This window comes from Parus major, chromosome 1 (assembly GCF_001522545.3).
Source record: "Parus major isolate Abel chromosome 1, Parus_major1.1, whole genome shotgun sequence".
NCBI lineage: Eukaryota > Metazoa > Chordata > Aves > Passeriformes > Paridae > Parus > Parus major.
In genome coordinates, this window is record NC_031768.1 from 60,855,914 (window position 1) to 60,879,015 (window position 23,102).

The 23,102-nt window shown below is 36.3% G+C and overlaps 1 protein-coding gene across 11 annotated transcripts in view; it reads left to right on the top strand.

Annotated features, from left to right (window-relative positions):
• LRCH1 (leucine rich repeats and calponin homology domain containing 1) overlaps positions 1-21,364 on the top strand; it is a 111,509-nt gene extending 90,145 nt beyond the window's left edge. For 7 of the 11 annotated variants that reach the window (XR_001520542.3, XR_001520546.3, XR_001520547.3 and 4 more), the window contains 3 exons: positions 1,405-1,482; positions 9,067-9,324; positions 18,716-18,828. Coding sequence is in view for 3 of the 11 variants with exons in the window: in XM_015622327.3 (XP_015477813.1) it covers positions 1,405-1,482; positions 18,716-18,829 (192 nt within the window). In the remaining 8 variants the exon portion in view is untranslated. Of the gene's footprint in view, positions 1-1,404; positions 1,483-9,066; positions 9,325-13,051; positions 13,074-18,715 lie in introns of those variants that run through there. The other 4 variants (XM_015622327.3, XM_015622354.3, XM_015622363.3 and 1 more) reach the window with 2 other exon arrangements.
• The last annotated feature ends 1,738 nt before the right edge of the window (positions 21,365-23,102 follow it).

Here is a 23,102-nt window from a genome sequence, read left to right on the forward strand (position 1 = left end):
ATGTTAATGTTCAATGAATGATCTTTGCTGTTAGGGGCAACGTTTATATGATTGCAAATCCAGGTGTTCATTAACTTTTGGATATGATACATTTATATATATCATCTAGGTATATGTGTATATATCTACAAGCACATCTATAAATGAACAAAATTATCCTGCCTTGTCCCTGAACTAGCAACAAATCAGGTATTTTCATTATGGCATTTCTGTTCAGAACAGTGTGAGATACTTTGATTACAAGTTTTTATTCTAGTACACCTTTAAGAAAGAAAACTACCCCCTCCTTTGTTGATTGAAAAAATGTGAGGTTGGCTTCAGCAGTGTGTGGCTTAGCAGTTGTTGTGTTACTAAAGCATTTAAAATACTTATTAGTGTATTTGTCCTGTTGAGTTAAACCTAGAGGTGATTCCTTTTACCTGCAGACAGAACAAAAACTTGCATAGAAGTGGTTTAGTATTGGTTTGCCGAAATCTAAGGACCTGAAGATTTCAGGACATAAACTCTGTGTGTGCTTCTTGAAACTTAAGAAAACACTACTGTGTTTTCTCTGTTTGTCCATTTCCTGCATAGATCATTGCTCCAGATTTCTGGTAACAGTCTGGTTCTAAAGAGATTTTGTGTATTTTCAGACTATTTATCTTTTTTCTCTTTAATGTATATTTTGGTAAAATTTGCCATATACACCCTGATACTCAATTCTGAGAATACCATGTGGATTTTGGAGGCAGTCTGTAAGAACTTCCAAGAAGACAGATTTAAGAAAAAGATATTTTCTCAGATATTCTAGTGGAATTTCTTTTGCTGTTCCTTGACTTAAAATCATTTCTATCTTTGGTAAAAATATGACATTGCCAAAATATGCAAATTTGAATTTCTGGGGGTAAAAACTTCCCATGCTGATTTTTTAAAAATAAAAAACTTGTGGTATTTTTCTGTAAAAAAAATGCACATATTTTAATTTTTTTTTCATTTTGTTTCAACTTCATATTGATGTTCTCTTCCTTATAACAGCCTTCAAATTACTTTAGCCTGGAAAATTAGGTCTTTGAATTCCTTGCTACTACAGTGAATTCTTGGTTTAAGTGGATATTCAGGAATTACCATTGTTTCACATATGGTATTGAAAAACTAAAACAGTGAGGAGTTTGGATTTTGGTTTTTCTATTTAGTAACATGATACTTCTGAAAGTATTTGGTGAATAGTTCTGAGGGAGACAAATAGAAGTGTTGGAGATTCTAAAGTAATACGACATTGATTTTTCAGGGACATTAATTTTGTGTATAGCTACTATAAATTGTGAGTATATAAAAATTTAAAAGGAGTGAGCCTGTTAATGACAGTTAAGTCTGTTCTTCATGACTTCTTTTGCCATAGACAATTCTTTTTTTTCTGTTCTACAGCCTAAACTTAGCATGGCCAAATGCAGGAGAAACGTGGAAAACTTTTTGGATGCATGTAGAAAACTGGGGATACCAGAGGTAATTTAATTAAGTCTGTCATTACTAGATGTTCAAAAATGAAAACACATTAGTTCCATGCAAGCTGAAGGATAATGTAATGAACTACAGGTTTTTAGCAATAAAGGCACAGAATTTGAAAATTGAGCTAAATAATGTGGTTTAATACTACTTCAGTGCATTTAAATGGCGTATTTCATAGCACTTAAAAATTGCAAGTGTTGTCTCAAAAGACTAATTCACTATTATCTCTAATACCTCTTTCTTTGCTGTGGAAAATAATTAAGGAATTATGAAAATATATTATGTAAGTAGCCAAAAGCTTGATAGTTTTTTTCACTGCACAACATAACTGCATTTTTACCTCATGCTTTTAGAATATGAACTTCATTCTTTTTCATTTTTTCGCAGTATTTCCTTTTTTTGCAATGTTAAGTACTCTATGGCATTGGTGACTAATAACAGGCTCATCTCATGTATTGAAACATTTCTGCAGTGATTTTGAAGAAAAACATTGTCTGTTATGTATGAAAAGCATGTATGTATGTGTAAGATCCTATAATGTAGTTTTAAGTGCTTCAGTAGTTGGAAACAGTGAAATTGCAGTGCTGGGCGTTTTCTGATTTTCATTTAAGGATGGTATCACTCATCATGTAATTTATTATCTTTGTAACTAATGTAATGAATACTGGAGTTGCATTGGGGTTATTTCAAAAACTCCATTATGGTTTAGAGGAACCTACTAAGAAAAAGTTAAATTTCAAATACATGACTATCAAAAGAAGGTTAAGTGTTATATAAGGTCATTTTAAACTGAACACAGGAAAATGGCATTATGTATTTTCACTGGTGCCTACATATGACAGTATAATGAAGGCTGAGTTCTTTTTAGTCTGTTTCAAAATGCTGAAATGAGAAGATATTTTGTGTGATTTCCACCACCATCCCCCTGGGGAGCAGATGGTAATGCAAGATTTCACATTGGGAAAGAATTCTAGTTTCAATTCTTTGTTTTATCTATATTTTAGCACTTGATTTGGAGGACAGCAAAAGTGACAGATCATTTTTGCTATTTGTAGGATTTTTGAGGGGGAGACTTTCTTACATTTCCAGTGAATGGCTCATCATAAATTTAACTTGACAATTCAGTGTAATGGCTGGGTCTCTTAAGTTGTAATGCTTCATTTAGTTCTTGAAGTTATGTAATTCATTATATTAGAATGATTTCACATTAAAGGTAAAATTTCACTTCAGAGAAGATGAAAATCTCATTGTGGACTTCCAGACATGGAGTATTTGTTAAGCTGTCCCAAAATTCTTCTGATGCATCATAAATTATCAGTGAATAGAATACAGATTTTACTGGCTGGACCCTTTTGGGAAAGAAAAGGCTAAGATCTGTTTTCGGTGCTGGTATGAGATCTTTCAGAAACCTTTTTTTATTTTTTTTAATTTTTTTTATTTTGGATTTCTACAAGTAAGCTCTCTGGAGACATATCTTTTTGGTATTTTTTGAATAGGCATGTCCATATATATATTTATTACCCTTCCTTTTTAATCCTTCCATCAAAAATACTGTTGAATTCTGTAGGATTTTAAAAAATTTTATTAAAGTTTATTTGTTGAAGAGCTGCATGATGGCTTGGGCACAAAGATACATCTCACCAGTCTGATTTGTAAACTAACCATCTTTATGTATCTAAATAAGCATTAACTTCTCTTGAAGGTAAAAACTCCTTCACTTAAACAATAAATTAATTGCTTGCAATTGTAAACTTACAAAAGGTTTTAAGTACTTTGAGGATATTCTGTTTGATTAGCCATCAGTAATTTGAAAATGCATATTTGCTATATTTTGTGAAAACACATCATATTTTGGAACTAGCTGGTAGATGCTAGAACTTTGCTGTGTGTTGCAGGGACATGGATTAGGAATTCAAAGTTGTGTAATAGTGAGTATGACAACTGCCAAAGTTTTTAAAGAACTACAGATGGCATGCTCGTGGTGCTTCAGATTGATGAGTTGTGCAGTGCCTTATTATCTCTGCAGAAACCAGGAAAAGGACTGCAGTGAATGACTTCTTTTTTAAAATGAGCACCTTATGTGGGAAAGTGATGGGTTCTACTTTTGGGTCCTGGTACCTCTAGGTATTGGGCTTTTCTGTGGTACTTATGTCCATGTCTTGTTCCTAGGAATTGACTTGAAATTCTGCTGCATGAGTTTGAAAAGGATTTAAAATGATCATAATTCATGTTGTATTATTTTCATTTTTTAAGGAATAGAATACATGCTGTTTCTTGAACTTGACAGGTTTGGAATAATTTCCTGTTTAGTCATGTAAAAAGAAAACTAGGAAAATATCTAAGTAATTGTGTTGTGCTGATGCGCATGGTCTCTTACTTCTGTGGTTTTCAGCATTCAGTTCTTGGATCAAAATTACTTTCCCAGAATGATCCTGGGAAATTTCTTACAGATGTAGAACAATGCAGATGCTATATAAATGTGTCATGCTGAGTATCAGGAGTTGGCATCTTGACCAAAGAATTGCAGATATGTAATTCAGGAGCATCAGTGTCTCTTTGTGATAAGTGGTATGTAGATGACTCTGAAAGCCATTACCTGCCAGGTGAGAATTCCAATACAGTGGGGGACACGTTGAAATTGATTTCTGTTAACAGCCACAGGATGCTCCTGATTGCATGCAGAAGGAACGCTGAATCCCATGCAAAAGGGAGGGTTGTGTCCAGTTTTGCCACTAGGCTTTGCTGTAGCACCTCATCAGCAAACCTCTTAGATCACATTTTGAGACAAAACAACATTTTTGTTTGATGTGAGAGAGGAATGTTGTCAGGTAAGTATCTGAAAGCATGAAGATTCAGAAAATGTCTGCTCAGGAGTTGTATGACAAAAAGGTGCAATCTTTGTCTCTTAGAAAATTGCTAAAGCAGGCTTTATTTTACATTGTTAAGTAAAAGCCATCAAATTACCAAATTTCCTCTATAGTAGTGACAGTGACAAACATTCCTACTTCTTGGCTGATACAGATTGAATAAGCAAAGGGCAGTAGCTGTGTGGCAAGCAGGGCTGAGGTCCTGCTGCATTTTTCAGTGACATGTAATACTTGGCTGGTGCCATTCACTGGACTTACATTGTTAATGTCACATGAACCCACAAATAATACCACGCTTACCGTGTACTCAGTTCATCCATGTTGCACCCACCCTCTCATACTTTGTGGGTTTGAAAAATAAAGCTGGTTTTTTTTACTTCTTGTTCAGATGGGAGTATGGCCCCCAAAGTGTCAAATGTAATGGTTCTATTGAAGTTTTATTGTTCCTAGTGACATTTCATCCCAGAGATACTAAAAATTATCTGAAGAGTGAATTATCATCACATTACCTTGTATGTGAAGTTATGGGAGTATTTTGTTTACAACTGTTCTTTCATAAAACAATAATAATATATGTAAATAAAGGCAAAAGTGTTCATGTAGAGTTCTTCAACGTATTATTGCCAAATCAGTATTCATACTAGGAGCAAGGTTGTAGACTTTCCTATTTTAACCTGAAAATTAATAACTTAATTAAACTTGAGCTTTTATTCTTGGTTGCTGTTATTCTTGGTAATTCATATTACAGGGTAGTATGCAATTTCAGTAGTGTTAACCAATACTCCTTTCAAAAGTTAAAAGTAATTGATTTGTGGTGGGCTGAGTGATACTTTACTACAAGTAAGATTTAGACCAAAACAAAGCAGTATATACAATATGTATGCATATTTTGAAAGACAAAATCTACAAGTTTTGATCTGCATGTTTTCTGGTTCTCAGTTATGAACAAATAAAGGGTATCAGAAGTAGGATCTTCTAAGCATGTTTTCAGAAAGAAAATTAAGTGTTTTCAATGTCTGTGAAATTAGCTTTTTACAAAGACAGGAATGAATTTTTATGGTATGCAGCTTACACTAGTATCTTAATAGATTAGGCACTTGAGCATATTTTGACCCTTTATGGAGTCAGATCAGAGGAATACCTTTTATCTTTTTAAAAAGGAAAGAAAGACTTTCCCCACATAACATACCGTGTTGATCTTCATACAGTTAAAAAAAAAAAAGATAGACTGAAGTTATAATGATTAGTACTAGAATGGTAATTTCTATTTATAAAAAGTAGTGATAAAATGGAACCTTTCATTTTATCCAAGTCTTCCAGCAGGTTTACCAAGTGTCTATGTTCCAGCACATCAGCAGTGATGCAGCATGATTTAGTGGGACAAAAATATCTCTGATAGCAATGAGAGACTCCTGCCATATCTCTTCAATTTTCAGTCATTTACATTGTGCAAACATATCGAGCAGAAAAGAGGATAGCAATAAGGAATGGCTTTTTGGATCTCAAGTCATCATACAAAGATGCAGACTACAAAAGGTTTAGCTGTGCCCCTTCTGAGCAACTTTTGAGTCCTGCAAATGGGGCTGAACTGTGTTTCAACCTCTCCTCTGATAATGAGATCCACTGTGTGGCAATGTCAGAATTATTCTAAAAATCAGTGTGACTTGAGTTAGTGTAGGAATTGCAAATTAAGTGAAACAATAATAAAGAAAAATGGAACAGGAAGCTTCTGTATTCTAAAAGTAGCAAAACAAAGTAAAGGAGGCAGCCAGCCAGTGACTGTAAAGTGTTTTACCTTCTATCCACCTGTTAGTTGTTGAGCTGGTAATCACGTTTTTCAGTTTAATGCAAGGCATATTATCATTGCCACTTACACTTGTTTTCTGATCACTTCACATAAGTTACTTCTCCATAGTTTCATCATGAGACATCCATGAAGTTGCAGTAAGTTTTATCAGGTATGGCTCCTTTCTCCACCTTTTCCCTCCGCACTCGGTAATGGACATTGGTTGGCGTACGGTATGGACTTAAATGGTTCAATACACTCAAGTACAGCTCTGAAAGCAGAACTCTGAGGTTCCTTTCATTTGTGTTTTGAGTATAGTGCATATGCACTACAGATTTCTTTCTTTAATGCACTTCTACAAACTTATTCTTGACTTTTTTTACCAGTGTAAATCCAAGGAGGTCAGTTCTGAAATGCTGTCTCTTTTCAGTCACTGCAGGGGCATGCAGAATGAGGATGGTTTGTGCACACAAACAGCTGGTTATGCTTTTGCTGTCCCGTTTCTGTCTTACTATGTTTATTCTGTGTGCATGATTAACAGCTGTATGATTTAATCATACAGCTTCATAGACATAAAATGTCAGTCCATAAATGTAATGATTAAACAGGTGCATCTTTGTAGCTCTTACTAGCAATAATGTCAGTCCCCTAAGTGAGAGGGGCAGTGTTTGTCATAGATGGGCAGATGGGTGATTATCTTTGAGACTTTGTGTGGGGGTCATGTGCTTTTTCACTATTTCATGATGTCACGTTTTAGTTTTGTGTTTTTATTGCACAATATCAGTGCAATAAGTGGGAATACTTCTACTGTTACAGAAGACTTATATATTTTTTCATCTACAGTTACCTGTTATCTTTTTAGTTTAGAAATCTAAAATACATAAAATATAAATATTTTGTAAGGTGTGAATACAATACCAAATTATCCATCATCACAGAACACAAAAAAAAAAACATTCCTAAGGCTTCCCCAAGTTCACTGAATTTAACTAAAACACATCATGGCAGTTTCTGTAGAAAGTTTCTTCTGCATGTGTTGGCTGTTTTTGTACGCTTTGGCTTCTCCTTACGCTGCTTAGGATGTTAATCTTGGGTTAGCAACTTCATCAGTATCTGTGAAAAGTCACCCTATTACCAGCTCTCAGTCTCTAAACTCTGAAATTACTCCCTTCTCCATTTGACTGCAATAGGGACTGCTGGCATTGTTTTGCGGGTTTTCTTGGACAAAAATTTTAAAGTCCTTGCTATAAAGTTCAGGCATTTTCTTTTTAAGTATAAGTTAAACGTATCTTAGATATTTACTTATGGTATGCATTTGCAGGAAGTAGGAATTGAGTCTTGGATGTTGTTCCAAAATTAATCCAACATTTACTGGGTTTATTGGTGTCTTTGGTATAAATGCAATATATTATGTAGCTGGTAATCACAAATAGTTTTTATTGAAACTTTTTTCTGTTGTAAGCAGCTTGTGGACGTAGGTGTTATCGAATAGAGTACTACTTCTATCCCATTTTTAAACAAGATCAGCATGTTTTGTGCTGTGAGTTTTCATACTCTAAAAAATAACAGAATTACATTGAAGTTTATTATCGCATTAGAGTTTTGAGCTAAAAAATTCTGAAAATTTACTGCAAAAAAGTGGTGTTTCTAGGCAGGTTGGTTCCCTGCTCCTGCATTTGCTGGCCTAAGTAACAAAATTTTGCAGCTTTTGACTCCTGGTAAAGCTAGAACCAGTCATGGTAAGCAAAAAAAAAAAAAAGAAAACAAAAAAACAACAAACCAACAAAAAATAAAAATAAAGTGTCACTCTTTAATTGTGTATGAATGACAGTTTTGACTTTCAGTTTCACTAGTCACTTTTCAGGATAGAAAGACATTTTAAATATTTTTAAGTTTAATTTATTTCAAACTGGATCTTGAAACTTTCCACTAAAAGAAAACAGACATTGAACTTCTGTGTCTTGGTTTATTTGGCGTACTGTCAGTTCATTAAGGAAGTGACTGAAAAGCTTCCACAGGAACAGTATTCTCTCAAACTCTTACTGCATATAATTTTTTTCAGTAAGTATTCATTATCTGAGTAAGGCCTTATTTGTAATGTAAAATGGTGTATCTTAGATTGCATTTCAAAAGTACTAGTGTTGCTTGTGTGATTCAAATATTAAATACTGTGTGAACATACTGATATTGTTACATATTATACTTCATATTGTATGGCTAGTCTAGAGTAAGTTGCCACATCAGGTCATTGGTACTTTCCAAAAAAGGTATGGGAATCTAACCTGCTAATAATTTTAAAAATGCTATATAAGGAATTTAGTGTCCAATTCTTCAGTTTAGAAACTTTATTAAAATTAAGTAGAGTTAGTGCTACAGTGACTTTCTAAGTTTCTGTCCCAGGGTATCCTTTGAGGTGATATTTGAATACCAAGTTTTAGATTACTGTATTAGAGAATTTTGCATACTTCTAATGATTTGTGTAAGTACTTGTTCTTGAGACTTCATATTGCTGCTGCTTGTGCTTTTAACAGCTTTCTAACCCACTGTTTGCTATTTTATACATTAGTTTTTTCAGCTAGTTCCATTTAAGCATTTGACTGAGGTCCAGATGGACAAAGGTGGTGCGCAGGCCTCATTGGAACAAGCGGATCACACGCGCTTCCTCACCCTTGTGAACTTGGGCATAATTTTGGAAGGATTAGAAAGCCTGAGTTCTTCTATCTTAACATTCTGATGTTATATGATAGATTCAGTGTTTAGAGGAAATAAAAGAAAGCTGGGATGTCTAGGGACTAAGGCAATACTAGGAAGAAGCTATTCCTACATGTTTATGCTAGAATATTGTGATAATTTATCAGTATCTTTCTATTTTTGTATTTTTAATTTTTTGCACTCTTTTTCTGTTCTAATGGCTGCCCTTCGGGATAGGCTGACCTCTGCTCTCCGTATGACATCCTGCAGTCGGATATTCGTCACATTCGAAAGACTGTTGACACTCTGCTCGCCCTCGGGGAGAAACCCCCACAATCAACTTCTACTTTTCGCTCCTGGGATCTAATAGGCTTTTGTCTTTTCCATATACTTTTTATAGTCTTGATGTATATAACTTATCACTGGAATTTGCTAACAGCATAACCTGTTCGCATGTGCGCACAAACTTTCTGCTTTGTCTCTGACAAATTACAGGTACTTAATTTCCTTCCTTTGCCTTACAAACTTCTCCCTTTGCCTTGCTTCCCTTCCTTGTAATATCTTTATTAATCTCTTGAAACAGGAGAGAGGAGTAGCATCTTGAAGGCAACTCCCATGTCTTCTATCCCCTCCAGCTGTAGCTTAAGAACTTATGTACCTCTTTATTTATAGTTTTTCTTTCATGTTGCCTAGACTACTCTAAATGTGTTAAAGCAGTGAAGCTCCTCTTATTCCACTTTAGCGTGTAGGCTAGATGTGTATGGCAAGCTAAATAGAACTAAGCCTCTTACTTTTTGTGAAGATCAAAGAATGCTGCAGATATTGAAGCAGTTTCAGGTGGCACTTCCAGCAGGTGATGGTATTTTCTGAGTGGGTGCCAATTATCTCTGCACATACTGTGTTAAGAGCACTTAGAGAACTATCTTTCAAATTGCTGTGATTTTTTTTAATTCTTATATATTAACAAGAGTACTGTAACTTTAAAGATTATTGTTCATCTCTACTGTTCTGATTAAATTCCATACTGGAGTAGTTATGTTTTCCTATGATAGAATAATCTTTTTCTTCTGTCACACAAAACAATTAGAACATTTGTTGAAAAATGTTGAACTCCTTTTAAGCACTTGCTACATTAGACCCCAAAGGCAACTGTAAATTAGCAGTGGGTGTGAGCAAGCCATAGAATCCAAGGGACTTTAGAATGTTTCAAGATGAAGATCATTCAGTAGAATGAGACAGTTTGGGAATAACCTATTAGATTTCTTTACCTGCCATTCTTTTGTGTGGCATCAAGCAAGTCCCATCATTATCTTCTGTTTCATCACCTGTGAAAATGCAGATACTGTTTGTTTGTTTGATTGTTTGTTTGTTTGTGTAACCAATGGAGCAAAGACAATGTGGCTAGGAAAACATCCTCTGGGAAGACTAGCTTTGCCATTCTAGGAGGTTTTAGAGAACAGCTTAGACATAATTAGCCAGGAGCTATTTTGGTATGTTTGAACTCTGTCTATGTTTAGACTGCTGGACCGATGACCTCCATTTCCCTTACAGTTCTATGTTCTGTTCATCTACTCTAAAACTTAAAATAAGACAATTTTTGGCTCCTCTCCTTATTGACATAAAATATACAAATGAAAATTGATTGAAAAATACAAACTCTTGAGTATAAACCTACATTGGCCTAGATGCTGTTGCCTAAATTTGTAACTCATTCTCAGGCTGGCTAACCAAAGGATCTCAGTTTTGTGTCTTGGAAGTACATGCATTCATTTTCCCCTGTCTAGTATATAATAAAATCAGCTATAGACTTTTAGACTATAACTACAATAAGAATTTGTATGTTACTGATTATTCTGGCCATACAGTTATTATTTAATTCTGCTCTATAAATATCTCCACTCCACAGATAGTTGTAAAATTTTAGCAAAAAACTTTTAAATGAAGTTCTGTTCCTGGTTTGTATGGCTTAAATATATAGACAAATACATATATAGACAGAGATTACAAATAGTAAATGTATTATTAGATACATTTATATCTTTTATATATTAGAGACATTAGATATTTTACAATGGAAAAATTAATTTCAGATGATGGATAAATCAAAAATCTTAAAGGGTTTGGTGTCTAGCAGCTTCCAGTGCATACATATAGCAACTTCATTGTAAACAGTGTCATCTGTGACCAGGCAAGAATTCTGCAAGTGGTTCAAAGCTTTTTATTGTGTTTTTATTATGTAGTGATAGACTTGTACCCTCATCCTGCACAGGCCTGTCTTCTGTGTGCCTAATATCAGCAATTCCAACACCGGACACTTGTTTACTCAGTCACAGCTTAACATTTAAGCTTCCACTTTGAGCAGTTCTTTGTTTTGATTTTTGTTGTCTTGTTCTAATTATTTTGCTTTTGTGATGAAACTGAGTGACATACGGCTTGAAAGAGTTCAGAATCTGTTAGTATGTTTCTCTATAATCCAGTGCTGGCATTTGAGACAGAAGTGATGTCTTCTGCAGGGCTGGGATTTTGCTATTGCTCTCATAACTGGTAAACAGGTCTCCATGCTTTTTTCTTGTGCCCTCCTTTTGTAGTGCTGAACTACATGTATGAGTACATCTTCTCAAATTAGAAAATCATGTTGAGAAAGGTTTTGCCACCATCCTATAATACATGTCTGTCTCATTGTCTAATAGCATGTCTGATTATCCACTCTACCCAATAGTCTGGAGGGCGGTAAGAGGAGTAATCAGTGTGGTTTGCATTCTCAGTGTGCAGAAATGGAAGTTCATGTCTTCAATGGTTTTGAATGCTTTATCAGAGTAGACACTGGGCTAGAAACTGAACTACTGTTTTGCCAGTGTAGAGCAAGTGAACATCCCCCAGTCACAGTGACACTTAACTCTCAAACTTGTCTGAAGTCCTAACTTTGTATATGCTTACCATGCAAACAAAGTCATTACTTAGGGACTGTTTTCTGTGTGTTCTCAGCTATGACAAAGTGTAGCATTATGTGCTGGTTTTGGTAGTTAGAGATAGTGAAGCCATCTTGAAACAGGTGGTGAAAAAAACCAAAAAATACTTGGCTCATGACAAGCTTATACATGAAGCTTATCCAGTTTGGTATTTTTGGGGGGTTGTAATTGATTACACTTCCAAATATTTACAAATCTTACAGAGAAAGAACATGTAAAGGTAATGTCAGTCTTTCTAAGTCTGAATATAATAAAGTTTCTCAAAATATACTTCAAACATAATGAAAATATGAAAAATATGTCTTTCCAGCTCTGAAGTCACTAATTCTTACACTAAATGGGGAATTGGAAACTAAAACATCATTAATCTACTTTAATTGGTTCTTTGCTAAATTCAGTCTTGTTTCCGTGCTGCTGTTCTGTGGCTGTAGTACTTGTGAACCAGTTCAACTCTTTGATGGTTCCTCACCTTTGAGGAGATGTCAATGTTGAGATATCCAGTTAGATATAATTGGTACTTACTGCTCATAGTCAGTCACATAATTGATTGCCTTGAGTTTAAAAAAAAACAGTGCACTGTAGTTCACCCTTATCTTCATTAGTAACATTAATTATATTTGCTCCTCTGTTTCTTTTCCCATTCATTTTTTTTTCATTGCAGTGATCATCAGAGATTTTCAAACCATGATTTCCTAATAAATTGGTTTCCAATCTCTACTGTGCCCATCATATTAATTAATTACTCTAATGTCCTGTGGAGGTCATCTCATCCATACTGCAGTAAAATAATAAATACAGCTTGTAGTGGATATTCTTGCAGGAAAAATGTGTTTGCATTGGATAAAAAGTGGCATTTTGATGTGAGGATTTAGCTTGCTTTTTCCTTGATCCAGAAAAAACAGGTATTTTCAAATGCAGTGTAATGCAGTGTAGTAGTCTTTCATATGCCTCTTGTAAATTAACAAGTTTTTATGGCTGAAAGATGTATATATATCCCATTGTGGTCCTAGTAAGTGTTCTGAAAGTTAAACTTTACCTGAATGGGGACTGAATTAGATCTGAGCAAATATTCAGTACAGTTTTCTACTCAGTATACATTAATAAGTTACCAAAGAACTGCCATGTCATTGTTTTTTACAAAAATGTTTCTTCTGTTACTAAAAAAAAAACAAAAAACCCAATCATACATGCAGATTGAGGAAAAAAATGGTACAGCTGGTTTTGTGAACCTTTGCCATTTCCTTCATTTCTAGAACACAAACTGTATTATGCAGAAAGAGCAGTAGAAAAATACTGTAAGGTAATGACCTATTCTGCTTTGATGATACAAAACACTCATCACATTCTCAGAATTTAATATGTAAGTTTATGGTATAATTGGTATTTCCCTTGTAAGATTATATTTTCTTTTACTGTTTCATGTGTGTCTTGTCTATATTAAGATTGTTGTTCCTTGTAGTTTCAGGTTACCATTTTCTAAGCATGTTAAAATAAAACTGAGGGATTTTGTAAAATATGTGATCTACTTTTAAAATTTATGGCTAAAGGTCATAATTTATTGAAGAATCCAAAGCCCATCATCAGCAGTTACAGTTTTGTGAATATTTCCAGTTTATTGAATGTGCATTAGATACACCTATCGAGATGTCTAACTGGCTATGGCTCCAAATACACAATTTTGCAGCTGCAGTATAGTCTCATTCACTGTGCTTTTTAATATCTCTTTTCATTTGTTCACTTGAACTTGAGTTGTACTTGAATCAGTAGCTCAGGGCATATACAAACATCAACAGTAATAGTGGAAAATGAAAAACAAATATAAAAGGACAACATTTTAAATTGCCTTAGATATATGAACATGTAAATATTTGCTATAGCTTTCTTTTTCAACTCTTTAGAAAGAAAATTGGCCTTGACCAAAAAAGATGCAGAGGTTGACTATACTGGACGTAAGTTTGCTTAAGTGTAATGCCCTGGAATTTCCTTTATTGACATCCCACTTCAAAATAGTTGGAAATTAAGGGCATTACACGGACTTAGATTTTTTTAATTTGTGCTTTGAGAAATTGCACATTCCAGTATTTATTTTTCTATTAGTATTTTTCCCCTGTAGATCTGACATCTCATATTCTACAAATAAAAGGAAGAAAGAGGAAGGCTCTTGCTGAATCATGAGATTCCATTTCTCTGTATTTTTACTAACAAATTCAGACAGCTGGGCCCTGCTCTTATCATGACGTGGCAATTTTACTGCTTACCAATGGACCAATATTATGGCAGCAATGTCTTTTTTATACTTACTGTATCTGAACTGTCAAGCTGCCTGCCCTTCATAAACTAATTCAAACAGCTGTCTTGCCTTTGAAGTCATCTAGTGTCAAAGAAAATAGATATGTATGTGAAGTGTGTCACATATTCTTGAGAGATTAGTGTCATTGTGTATTCCTGGCTTTCTACTATCCTAAATCAAACATTTCGTTCCAGGATTAGAAACTTGCTGTGGCAAGCACATGCACCACGTGCACGTTTGTGGGTACACCTGTGGTACTGTCTCTTTGTGCTGCTTTGTGATTCAGCCTCCTGCTGCTGCCTCCTTTTTGTGGGCTTCTTAAGGTTTTTTCCTTCTGGTGGAGTTTGTTCTTTTGCTTCATGATGAGTTTGAAAACATCTTTATCCATTCAAAATGGCTATGTGTCTGTAGAAGGTGGTTTGCTTGTAACAAGTAATTTAAATTCCTTTGTTTTCTTAGAGAGAAAAAAAGGCAGTAAAAATATTATAGATCTTCATTTTTGTAGTGGATAGAGACTAGAGAGACTGGTGCTGCTATGAGAGGAGTGTCAGCCCTTCCCACCACAATTGTTTTAGGCTGGTCTGTAGAGTTAGTATCCATTTCTTCTATCTGTTCTTTTGGGGTTTGTTCAATGATGGTTTCAACGTGGTTGTTTTTAGAGAGAGAATTCATATTTCTACAGAGAAGTGTTATGGGTTTGAATCTATTGTAATTGGGACAGAGATTTTATTAAATGTGGGGAGAAGTGGGTGAAATTGAGTCTCCTCAGGGTCAGGGGCAAGTTCTCCTCTTGTTTGGTCAGGCATTTGTTTCAAGTGCTAGGATTTAAGGAGAGCTTTGAAATCTCTATGGTGTACAGCTTCACAGCTCTACCGTTGGTGGTTTCCAGAGAACAGTTGTATCTGGTGAGGGGGCAAAGCATGGAAAAGCAGGGACAGCAGCTGAACTCGAGTACAGCAGAGATACCTGGGATGTTACTGCTGTTGCAGAAAGCTGTTGTTTTGCTTTGGATTCCACCCTTAGCAAGATTTGACTTTTCTTAGTCTCAGAAGTAAATATATGACTCAAAACCTCTGATTTAAAAAGTATTGGAGACATGATTGATGAAAGCCATTTACAGAGCTTTTGAGATAGTGTTTAGGGCTTGCATAGAACTAATTTGTGACACATTAAGAGAAGTTTATCATTTTTAGGCGATGGTATCAATCTCACGTTTGGAAAATTCATTATAGCCATGTGTTTAGCTGCAAAATTATAAAATATTAGCCAAGTTCCACATGCTTCATAAGAGAAGGAGTCAAGTGTATATGTTTTGAGCTCTAGCATAGAATGATACATAAAAAAGTTATGTGGTGGGAAACTTTTCACTCCTACAACACAGTTGAATGGTCTTATTTTTTTACAGGCCTCCTCGAGTAGCTTTCCTGATTGGAGTTTGCATCTTGTAAATGCAGCAGGTGGAGAGAGAATTCTTCATACAAACTAAACTACTAGGCTGAATTTAAAATAATGAGATAGTTTTTGCCTTTAAAAACAGAAAAAAACCATGTTGGATGGGGTTTTTATAGGAAATGGGCCATGCATTCCCTTATGCTTTCAGTGCAAAGTGTTTATAAACAACTGCAAAAATCCTAGCAAGAGAGCATGACAGAACAGCTCAGTGAGTGCTACAAGGTGCCACAAAAACGGTGGGTTTGGAATTTAAATTTTTCATAAATAAACATCCTTAACTGTAGTGGTTTAAGCAAATCTGACTTCAACAGCAAAGTGCACACTATTTTCCAACATAAATATCTAGCAAGGTATGTTCTGAGGGTTGGGTTTTTGGGTTCAGTCCATATCCTTCAGCCATGGAATGCCAGTCCCTTAGTTTTCAGACACTGGATTCAGGCCTTTTGTCTAGTGTGGAAGAATAATGAAATAGTGGCATGCTAAGGGCTACCAAATCTGCAAAACAAGAGCCTACTGTGCAAGGACACTGGAAGGAAGTAGGAAGAGTGTGGAAAGAAGAACATTTCACTTCAGCTGTCTGATTTGTATGATAAATAATATTAATATATTTTAAAAAAAAAATATCAAAACCAGACCATTGTGGGTTTTTAGATGAACTGGCTCTCAGGACAGTAAATTGGCATAATGTCTAGTAGAAATCACACCTTTGAAGTAGAAGAATATTGGGTTGCTTTTTTTCCCCTCTTTATTTGATATCACTGTATCTGCCTTCTGATGTAGCTGCTCCAGAGCTAATCGGTATCAGTTTAGGTGTTTGCATCCTAAACTATATGATTTTTTGGAAAAGACACTTTTTTTTCAGAGGAATAAAGATTGGGGGGAACCATCTCTGAAAGCTTGCAAGACAGTATTTCAGTCAGAAGAACGAACAAGAATGAGCTGCAGAACTCAGCATCTTAACTTAAATGATCAGTTCATGGTAGGTAGGTTTGGAATGGAAATGTGGCTGATGACCTGGAATGGCTGCAAGATGGGGGTACTTCCTTGGCCTGACTGGCCAAATAGTTGCAGAGAAGAGGGGCAGGGTGGCTAACAGGAACAGGAGGCAGTTGCCACAATAGTTTGGTCAATGTGAATCAGAATCCACAAACTCAGTGGAAGTAGTAACTCAGCATTAGCAAGAATACTACTATATCTATACTGTCCTCCATGTGAGGAAATGTGTTGTCCATCTCCTGCAGATCTACCCAGCCAAGCTCCTTGAGAATTATCTGTTTAAAGTTGTTTCTGGGTCTTATAAAAAAAATCTTTAAAACATAATAAATATTTAAACAACTTCAGTAGTAAATATAAAATGTAAACAAAATACAGATAAATTACAGTTACCAGTATCAGACACTGTGATTGTGAATGAAGTTTGGGTCTTATCTTCAGGTTTAGTAGTTAATAGGTACATTTTGCAGTTTTTCCTCTCATTGAGGATGGAGTTGGGTGTGAGGAACTTCACAAGAAATTTGAGCAAGCTAAATGTTGGTTATGCATAAAGGAGATATTCATTAACAAAAGAAAGTCATAAACATCAGAAGCAGTGGAACAGCTGTTTAGTACTGATACTGTTTTGGAGCCGTGGCCCACTGGAAGATGTCTCCTGAGCAGAGACTGCCCAAGACTGGAAGGAGATAAAAACAATTAAACATAGTAAAGACTGTATGACTTGTTCTTTTGTGTACCAGTTCCATTGTATTGAGTTGTAAGGGTCCACAGGAGTCAAGGAAAAAATTTCAAATGAAAAAAATGTGTCATTAGAAGAGAGGTTGAAGAGAACAGCAAGGTTTAAATCAAAGAAGTAATCAATATGAGGAAGCGTGGGAAAGGACCACAAATTGTATAAAGATAAAATAAGGGACCCTTAATTAATATTTCAGATGCAAGAGGGAACACTCAGTAGAAGACAGGCAGTTAATAAAACAATCTCAAAAGCATCAGTAGTTTTAAAAGCTGAAAGTTTATTGAATAACTAAGATATTTAATAGTGAGAATAGCAAAACCACCTTCTCTTTCCAAAAAATCAGTATTCCAAGTCTGCTGGTGGTTATGTATGGATGCATAGGGAAAGAATGGGTTAGATCACACAGATGGTGCCTTTTTCATGCCTAAAGCAATGGCATACAGCTCAAGGACTTCATGAGCCAGACACCATTTCCATGTGTTTGTGTTTAACAGCATTGTTTGGATTTTCTCTTACCTGTATATTTTTGTCATCCCACTTAAGCTTTTGGCTTCTGTGTTGTGGCAGTGAGTCTCACGGTTGTAATTATGGTTTATGTGATGTAGTCCAGCTTTTCCATGTATTTATTATAGACCTGCTGCCCAATTTCATACTTTCACTGATTTCTTAACAAGAATACCCAGTTACATTGAGAAAAACTTTTTAAAGACGGGGCCAGTCATGACACAAGAATTCCCCACTGAGGCTTTCTCTAATTATTCATGGGTGTGTGTCTTGCTCTCCTACAAGGAGATAAAGAATTGACTGCTTGACTGTCTTCTGCTGTAACACCCTCTGTGGACAGTTAGTGAGTTCCATCCTAGCCATGACTGCTGTGTCCTTACGATGAGTAAAGTTGATTCCTGGGTGTTTCAGATGAGGTGCAAATACTCAGAACAAAACAGTTTGCCCATTGAATGCACAGCATTGCACACATTTCCCTGTATGTGCTAGTGTGTAGTTTTCAGGGTGCATATCCTGGGACCTGTCTAGAGCTCAGGGGGAGAATGGATGTTTATTGGTTTGCTTTTTTCTAAAAAGTCACCCTTCCATCCCCCATCTCACATATGTGTCATAACAGGGCAAATGCCGTGTTATCCTGCTTTGTAGGTGAAAGTTTGGTGTCTGCTTGCTGGCCCTCACTCTTAGCTGTTTATATGCTGTAATGACCACAGAAGAACTTGGTTTCTGGGGCCCAGAGTATTAACAGATCTCTCACTAACTCTTAGGTGTAGCGGGAGCAAAATCAGAGATTTCTGTCAAAATCACAGGAAGTTCTTTTTAATTAAAAATAGGAAACAATTCCTGCTTGCTGGGCTTTGTGTTCCAAATGTGATCATGTGAAGTGAGGTTCTGCAGTGAGTATTGAATATTCTAATTTTTACTCCTTTTTTTGTCTTTTTCTAGGAGAAGCTCTGCCTACCACATCACATCCTAGAAGAAAAGGGCTTGGTAAAAGTGAGCATAACAGTTCAAGCATTGCTAGATGTAACCACAGTGAAACAAGCTTTATTCACATGAAACTACTCTCTCTGCTGTTACCAGCTACACTGTGCCATGAAAGAATCAAAAAACTGCCCGTTTTTTCAAACTGCATTGAAAACAACCCCAGTACTCCAAGAGTATTCTTACAATTTTAAACCCATGTTTCAGACTGTACGTGTGTGTCAAACTACAAAGCAGAAACTGAACAGAAGCATTTTCTAGAGGAAGTTGGCGCTTCACTGCTTTTATAGCTCACTTTGTACAGCACTTACTAAAACCATCACCTCTCTGCCACTTAAAATCGTGTGGAGGACACAGCTGTCTTGCAGCAAGATACCTTTGTATTACTAAACTAAGAATCACTGTAATCACCTGGGGGAGGGAGAAGGGAGAGTAAATCAGACTGCCAACACCTTAGGTTTTTCTGCAGTTGCTTCAGGCTATTGCCTTTTAAAAAATCCAGACATAAAATATTTATATAAATATTATTTATTAGTGAGTTGTTATTCATCCTTTGGATGCAAAATGTAAATTAGGAAACTGTATTTTATTACTGCTTTTTTTGTGGTTAAACACTTTATTTTAATATAAATACTTAGTTATTTTTTATTCTACTTGGTGTGCAGTAGCTCTAGATCTCCGTAAATTGTATTTTCTAATATGTAAGATAAAAAGCAAACAAAATAGGTGCTTCTATTAAAAGAACAGCTAGCTGGAATGGCATTCTTTATTTCTTGAATCTGTGTAACATTGGTAAAAAATTGTCTGCATTCCATTGGGTTTTCTACATTCCAGTAACACCTCTCCCCTCACTAAACTAAATTGGCTGAAAGTGAGAGTGCACCCATTTTATTTGTATATAGATGTTTAAAAACAACAAACTAAAGGAAATATGTAAACTTGAAAAATAAATGTGAACAAATATTTTTAATTGCTTATTTTACTATGCACAAGACATTTAACTTTTGCCACAACAAAATGAATTATGTGCATTAGGATCATGTGTCTTGAAATGTAATTTTGCACTGTAACTTGATTTCTTTTAAAGATTACAGCACTACAGAACAAATAGTAAAAAATAGCACAAGAAGGTTACCAAGATTCACCAGGTAGCCAAAAACTTAGCTTGTTTTCTTCAGTGATTCCTTCAGGAGGAGATAAATTGATTGAAATTGCTAAAGGCAGTCTCAAAGACCTGACCTTCCAGATCCAAACCTGCCTGGGTACAGTGCTTCTCTTTAAAAGTATCCTCAGAATTAAGCACAATGTTCTGTAGTGCCCATTTGCAGCATCAGACCTCTACTTCCACGTCAGCAATAGGAAATAAAAGTTCTTCTCCTTATCGCCATTTTACATTTTTCAGAGAGATTTTTCAAACCATAATTTATTATTAAGACATCACGTGTTTCAGATCCAAAAGTTCCAGCACAGTGATTCTTCTGCTACCTGGAACATCCTGTTTTCATTCACACAAGATGCCAGTGATGGGGTTTGGGCAAGCAGGATGGGGCAGCTGCATGTGGTGAAAAGGGAAGCTGGCTGGGGGCACATAAGCAGGGAGTTTGAAATGAAGAGTGGCAAAAAAGAAAGAGGCAAGGGGGTGGGAGGACTGAATATTTAAGTGAGAGGATGTGGAGAGAACTGTTGTACGAAGGCTTTTGGGCAGAGTTGCTGCACACTTGTCCCTACCCCCTCTGGAGGCAGCTGCACACCCGTTCACAGGCACTGCATTCAGACCCAGCCCTGCTCAGCAGCTGATCTGTTGTGCTTCAGACGCCGTCTGAACGCAGAACACGCACTTCAACACCACCGCTTGCTAACGGGCTGGGAGGTAGAGACAGCAACGTGGGAGGAGGAGGAGGAGGAGGAAAGTGGACTCGCAGACAATGAGACAGACAGTATGCATGGAACATCCAGTTACTTCAACCAAAGCAAAAACATTTATTTTATAGAGGGAACATTGACTTAAATTTTAATTTGGTTGGCAGCTAGCATTTTGTTTCCTATAAATGTACTGTGCACTTTAACACTAAATGAAAATGTATTTTAATATTTTACAGAGCTGCACAAATATCTGTTTTGTCAATAAGCACGAGCAATGTAAAAAAAATAAGTTTTCAAGTCAGAGTTTATCGAATTTTAAAAGCATTCAAGGATCAAGTATAAAAATAGGAATATTGATTTCTGCATCTTAAGGGATAAAATGCAGGTTTCCTGAGTATTTTTTTACAATGTACATATGGCAACATGAAGCTTTGTAATTATTATTATTTTGAAAAATCTTGTTTTTTCATAATTAAAATTTTGATTTTCTCCTGATAGTGTCTTTCAGTATTTGCTTGAAGTTGGCTGTAAATAAATAGCTCGTAAGTATTTTGTAATACAGCTTTTTTTATGCAGTCTTAACCTGTACGGCTAAAAAGAGAATCTTCATGATCCTTTGTACAATATTTATATGTGCAATAAAACATGCATGGCAAATCTGTAATACCCTCCACAGTGAAAATAATGTATATAGAAAATCTTTACTGTAGTTACAATTAAACTATATTATTTGCAGAAACCCTTTAATGCCTATCCCTGTGACTGATGATTTCTTGTAAGAGATGGTAGCTGGAGAGCTTAACACTGGAAATGGTGGGTTTGGGGATGGGAGAAGATGATGATGTGATGCGAGTAGAGGAATTTTGCAGCTAAAGGAGGTATAAGATGCAGCTGGTAGCTGTTGGGTACCTGCAGTGCTCTCCCTGCAGTGTTGCTGCTCCTGTTGTGAAGGCCTCCTGCCAGTCCAGCCGTGGCAGTGAACTATCTGCCCTCTGCTGCTGGGGCTGGGCAATGGGGAGAGACCTCTCCTTGCCTTTGCTCCTGCTCACACTGGTGTATGAGAGTCCATTCTACTGCTAACACTTCCCTCTACAGGGCAGCCTCTTCTCTTCCAGAAATGCCCATTGTTCTGCCTTCTGCAAACAAAACCTGGAGATTCCGTGGCAGTAATGAATCCAAGCAGTAAACACAGTAACGCCTTCAGCCCTGGGGATAACGCAGTATGCCAGGGCTGTGCTCAGCTGCTTTGCTCTGCCTCTGGCTGCAGAAACAAGGAGCAGGTCACAGCATCCAGCCTTCTCTCGCCCCTGCAGGTTCCTGAAGTCATCCAAGTAGAGATCCTCCTAGATTCCAATTTCTCTAAATGGCGTGTCTTAGTGAACAGGTGACGTCATGGGCTGTACTTTGTCACAGTTGATAGGGGATTTTGATGATTGATAGGGGAAGCAGAGGATCTTTCTGCAATAATTTCCTTTTGGAGACCTCTTGCAGTGCACACAGTTGTATCTTCCCTGCCTTCAGAGCTTACTTAATAAATAAATAGATGCAAGACTATACACAGCACAAGTCAATGCATAATTTAAGGCTGTCAGGAGAGCAATTCAGCATTGCTTAAAAAAGGAAACCCATCCCACAGCTATAGGAGCATTTCCTCTGGCAAGAGTGAGTCAAGTTTTGAGCAATGATTCAGGTCCAGCTGAACCATGAGAAAGCTGAGTTTACAAGTGATTACTTGCAGCTTAATGGAACAATCTGTGTTCTTGTCCAAGGTGGCAGAATTATACCACCAAGAGCTATTTTAGATCTACAACTGTCAGGACTAAATTCTGCCATCTTGTGTAAAATAAGTGTACTTGATTTCAGCGATGAGATATTAGATCATCTAGATAGAAATTGCTTTTTAAAGGTCTTTTTAGCAGTTTCCTCTCAGTCCTGTCAAATCTAAGATACACAGTACAAGTCTTTCACACTCTAAGAATCAAAGGCAAGTGCAGAAAAAATCTTTTCACTACAGACTGCTTCCTTCACATGTTTTTTAAGAGGTTTTTTCTATAAGTATAATCCATGAAATATTCCAGATCATTTGCTTGATAATGCACAGGACAGTAAAGTACTGTGCACAGCAGGTTTTTGTCTGCATTCTCCACCAGACTTGGTCCTTGGAAGGTGTTAACACAGGCCAAGGAAAAACACACCTACCAGTTCAGATTAACTCTCTGTGCCTCTAACAACTTCCTTCACCATTCGAGCATGAAGTAAACCCCAGTAATTAATTAGCTGAATGGGCACACTGTTAATCACAGTCTTTGCACAGTTGCACTAGAACCTGGCTGCAGGTGCCACATCCACACCCACACTCATGGTCTGAAAGTCACTCATCTGCTGGCTTACATTTTTGACCCAAAATGCAGCAGATGTAACTTCATGGCATCAAGAGTTTTCCAAGCATGCAAGAACATTCCCAATACTTACTCAAGCACACACA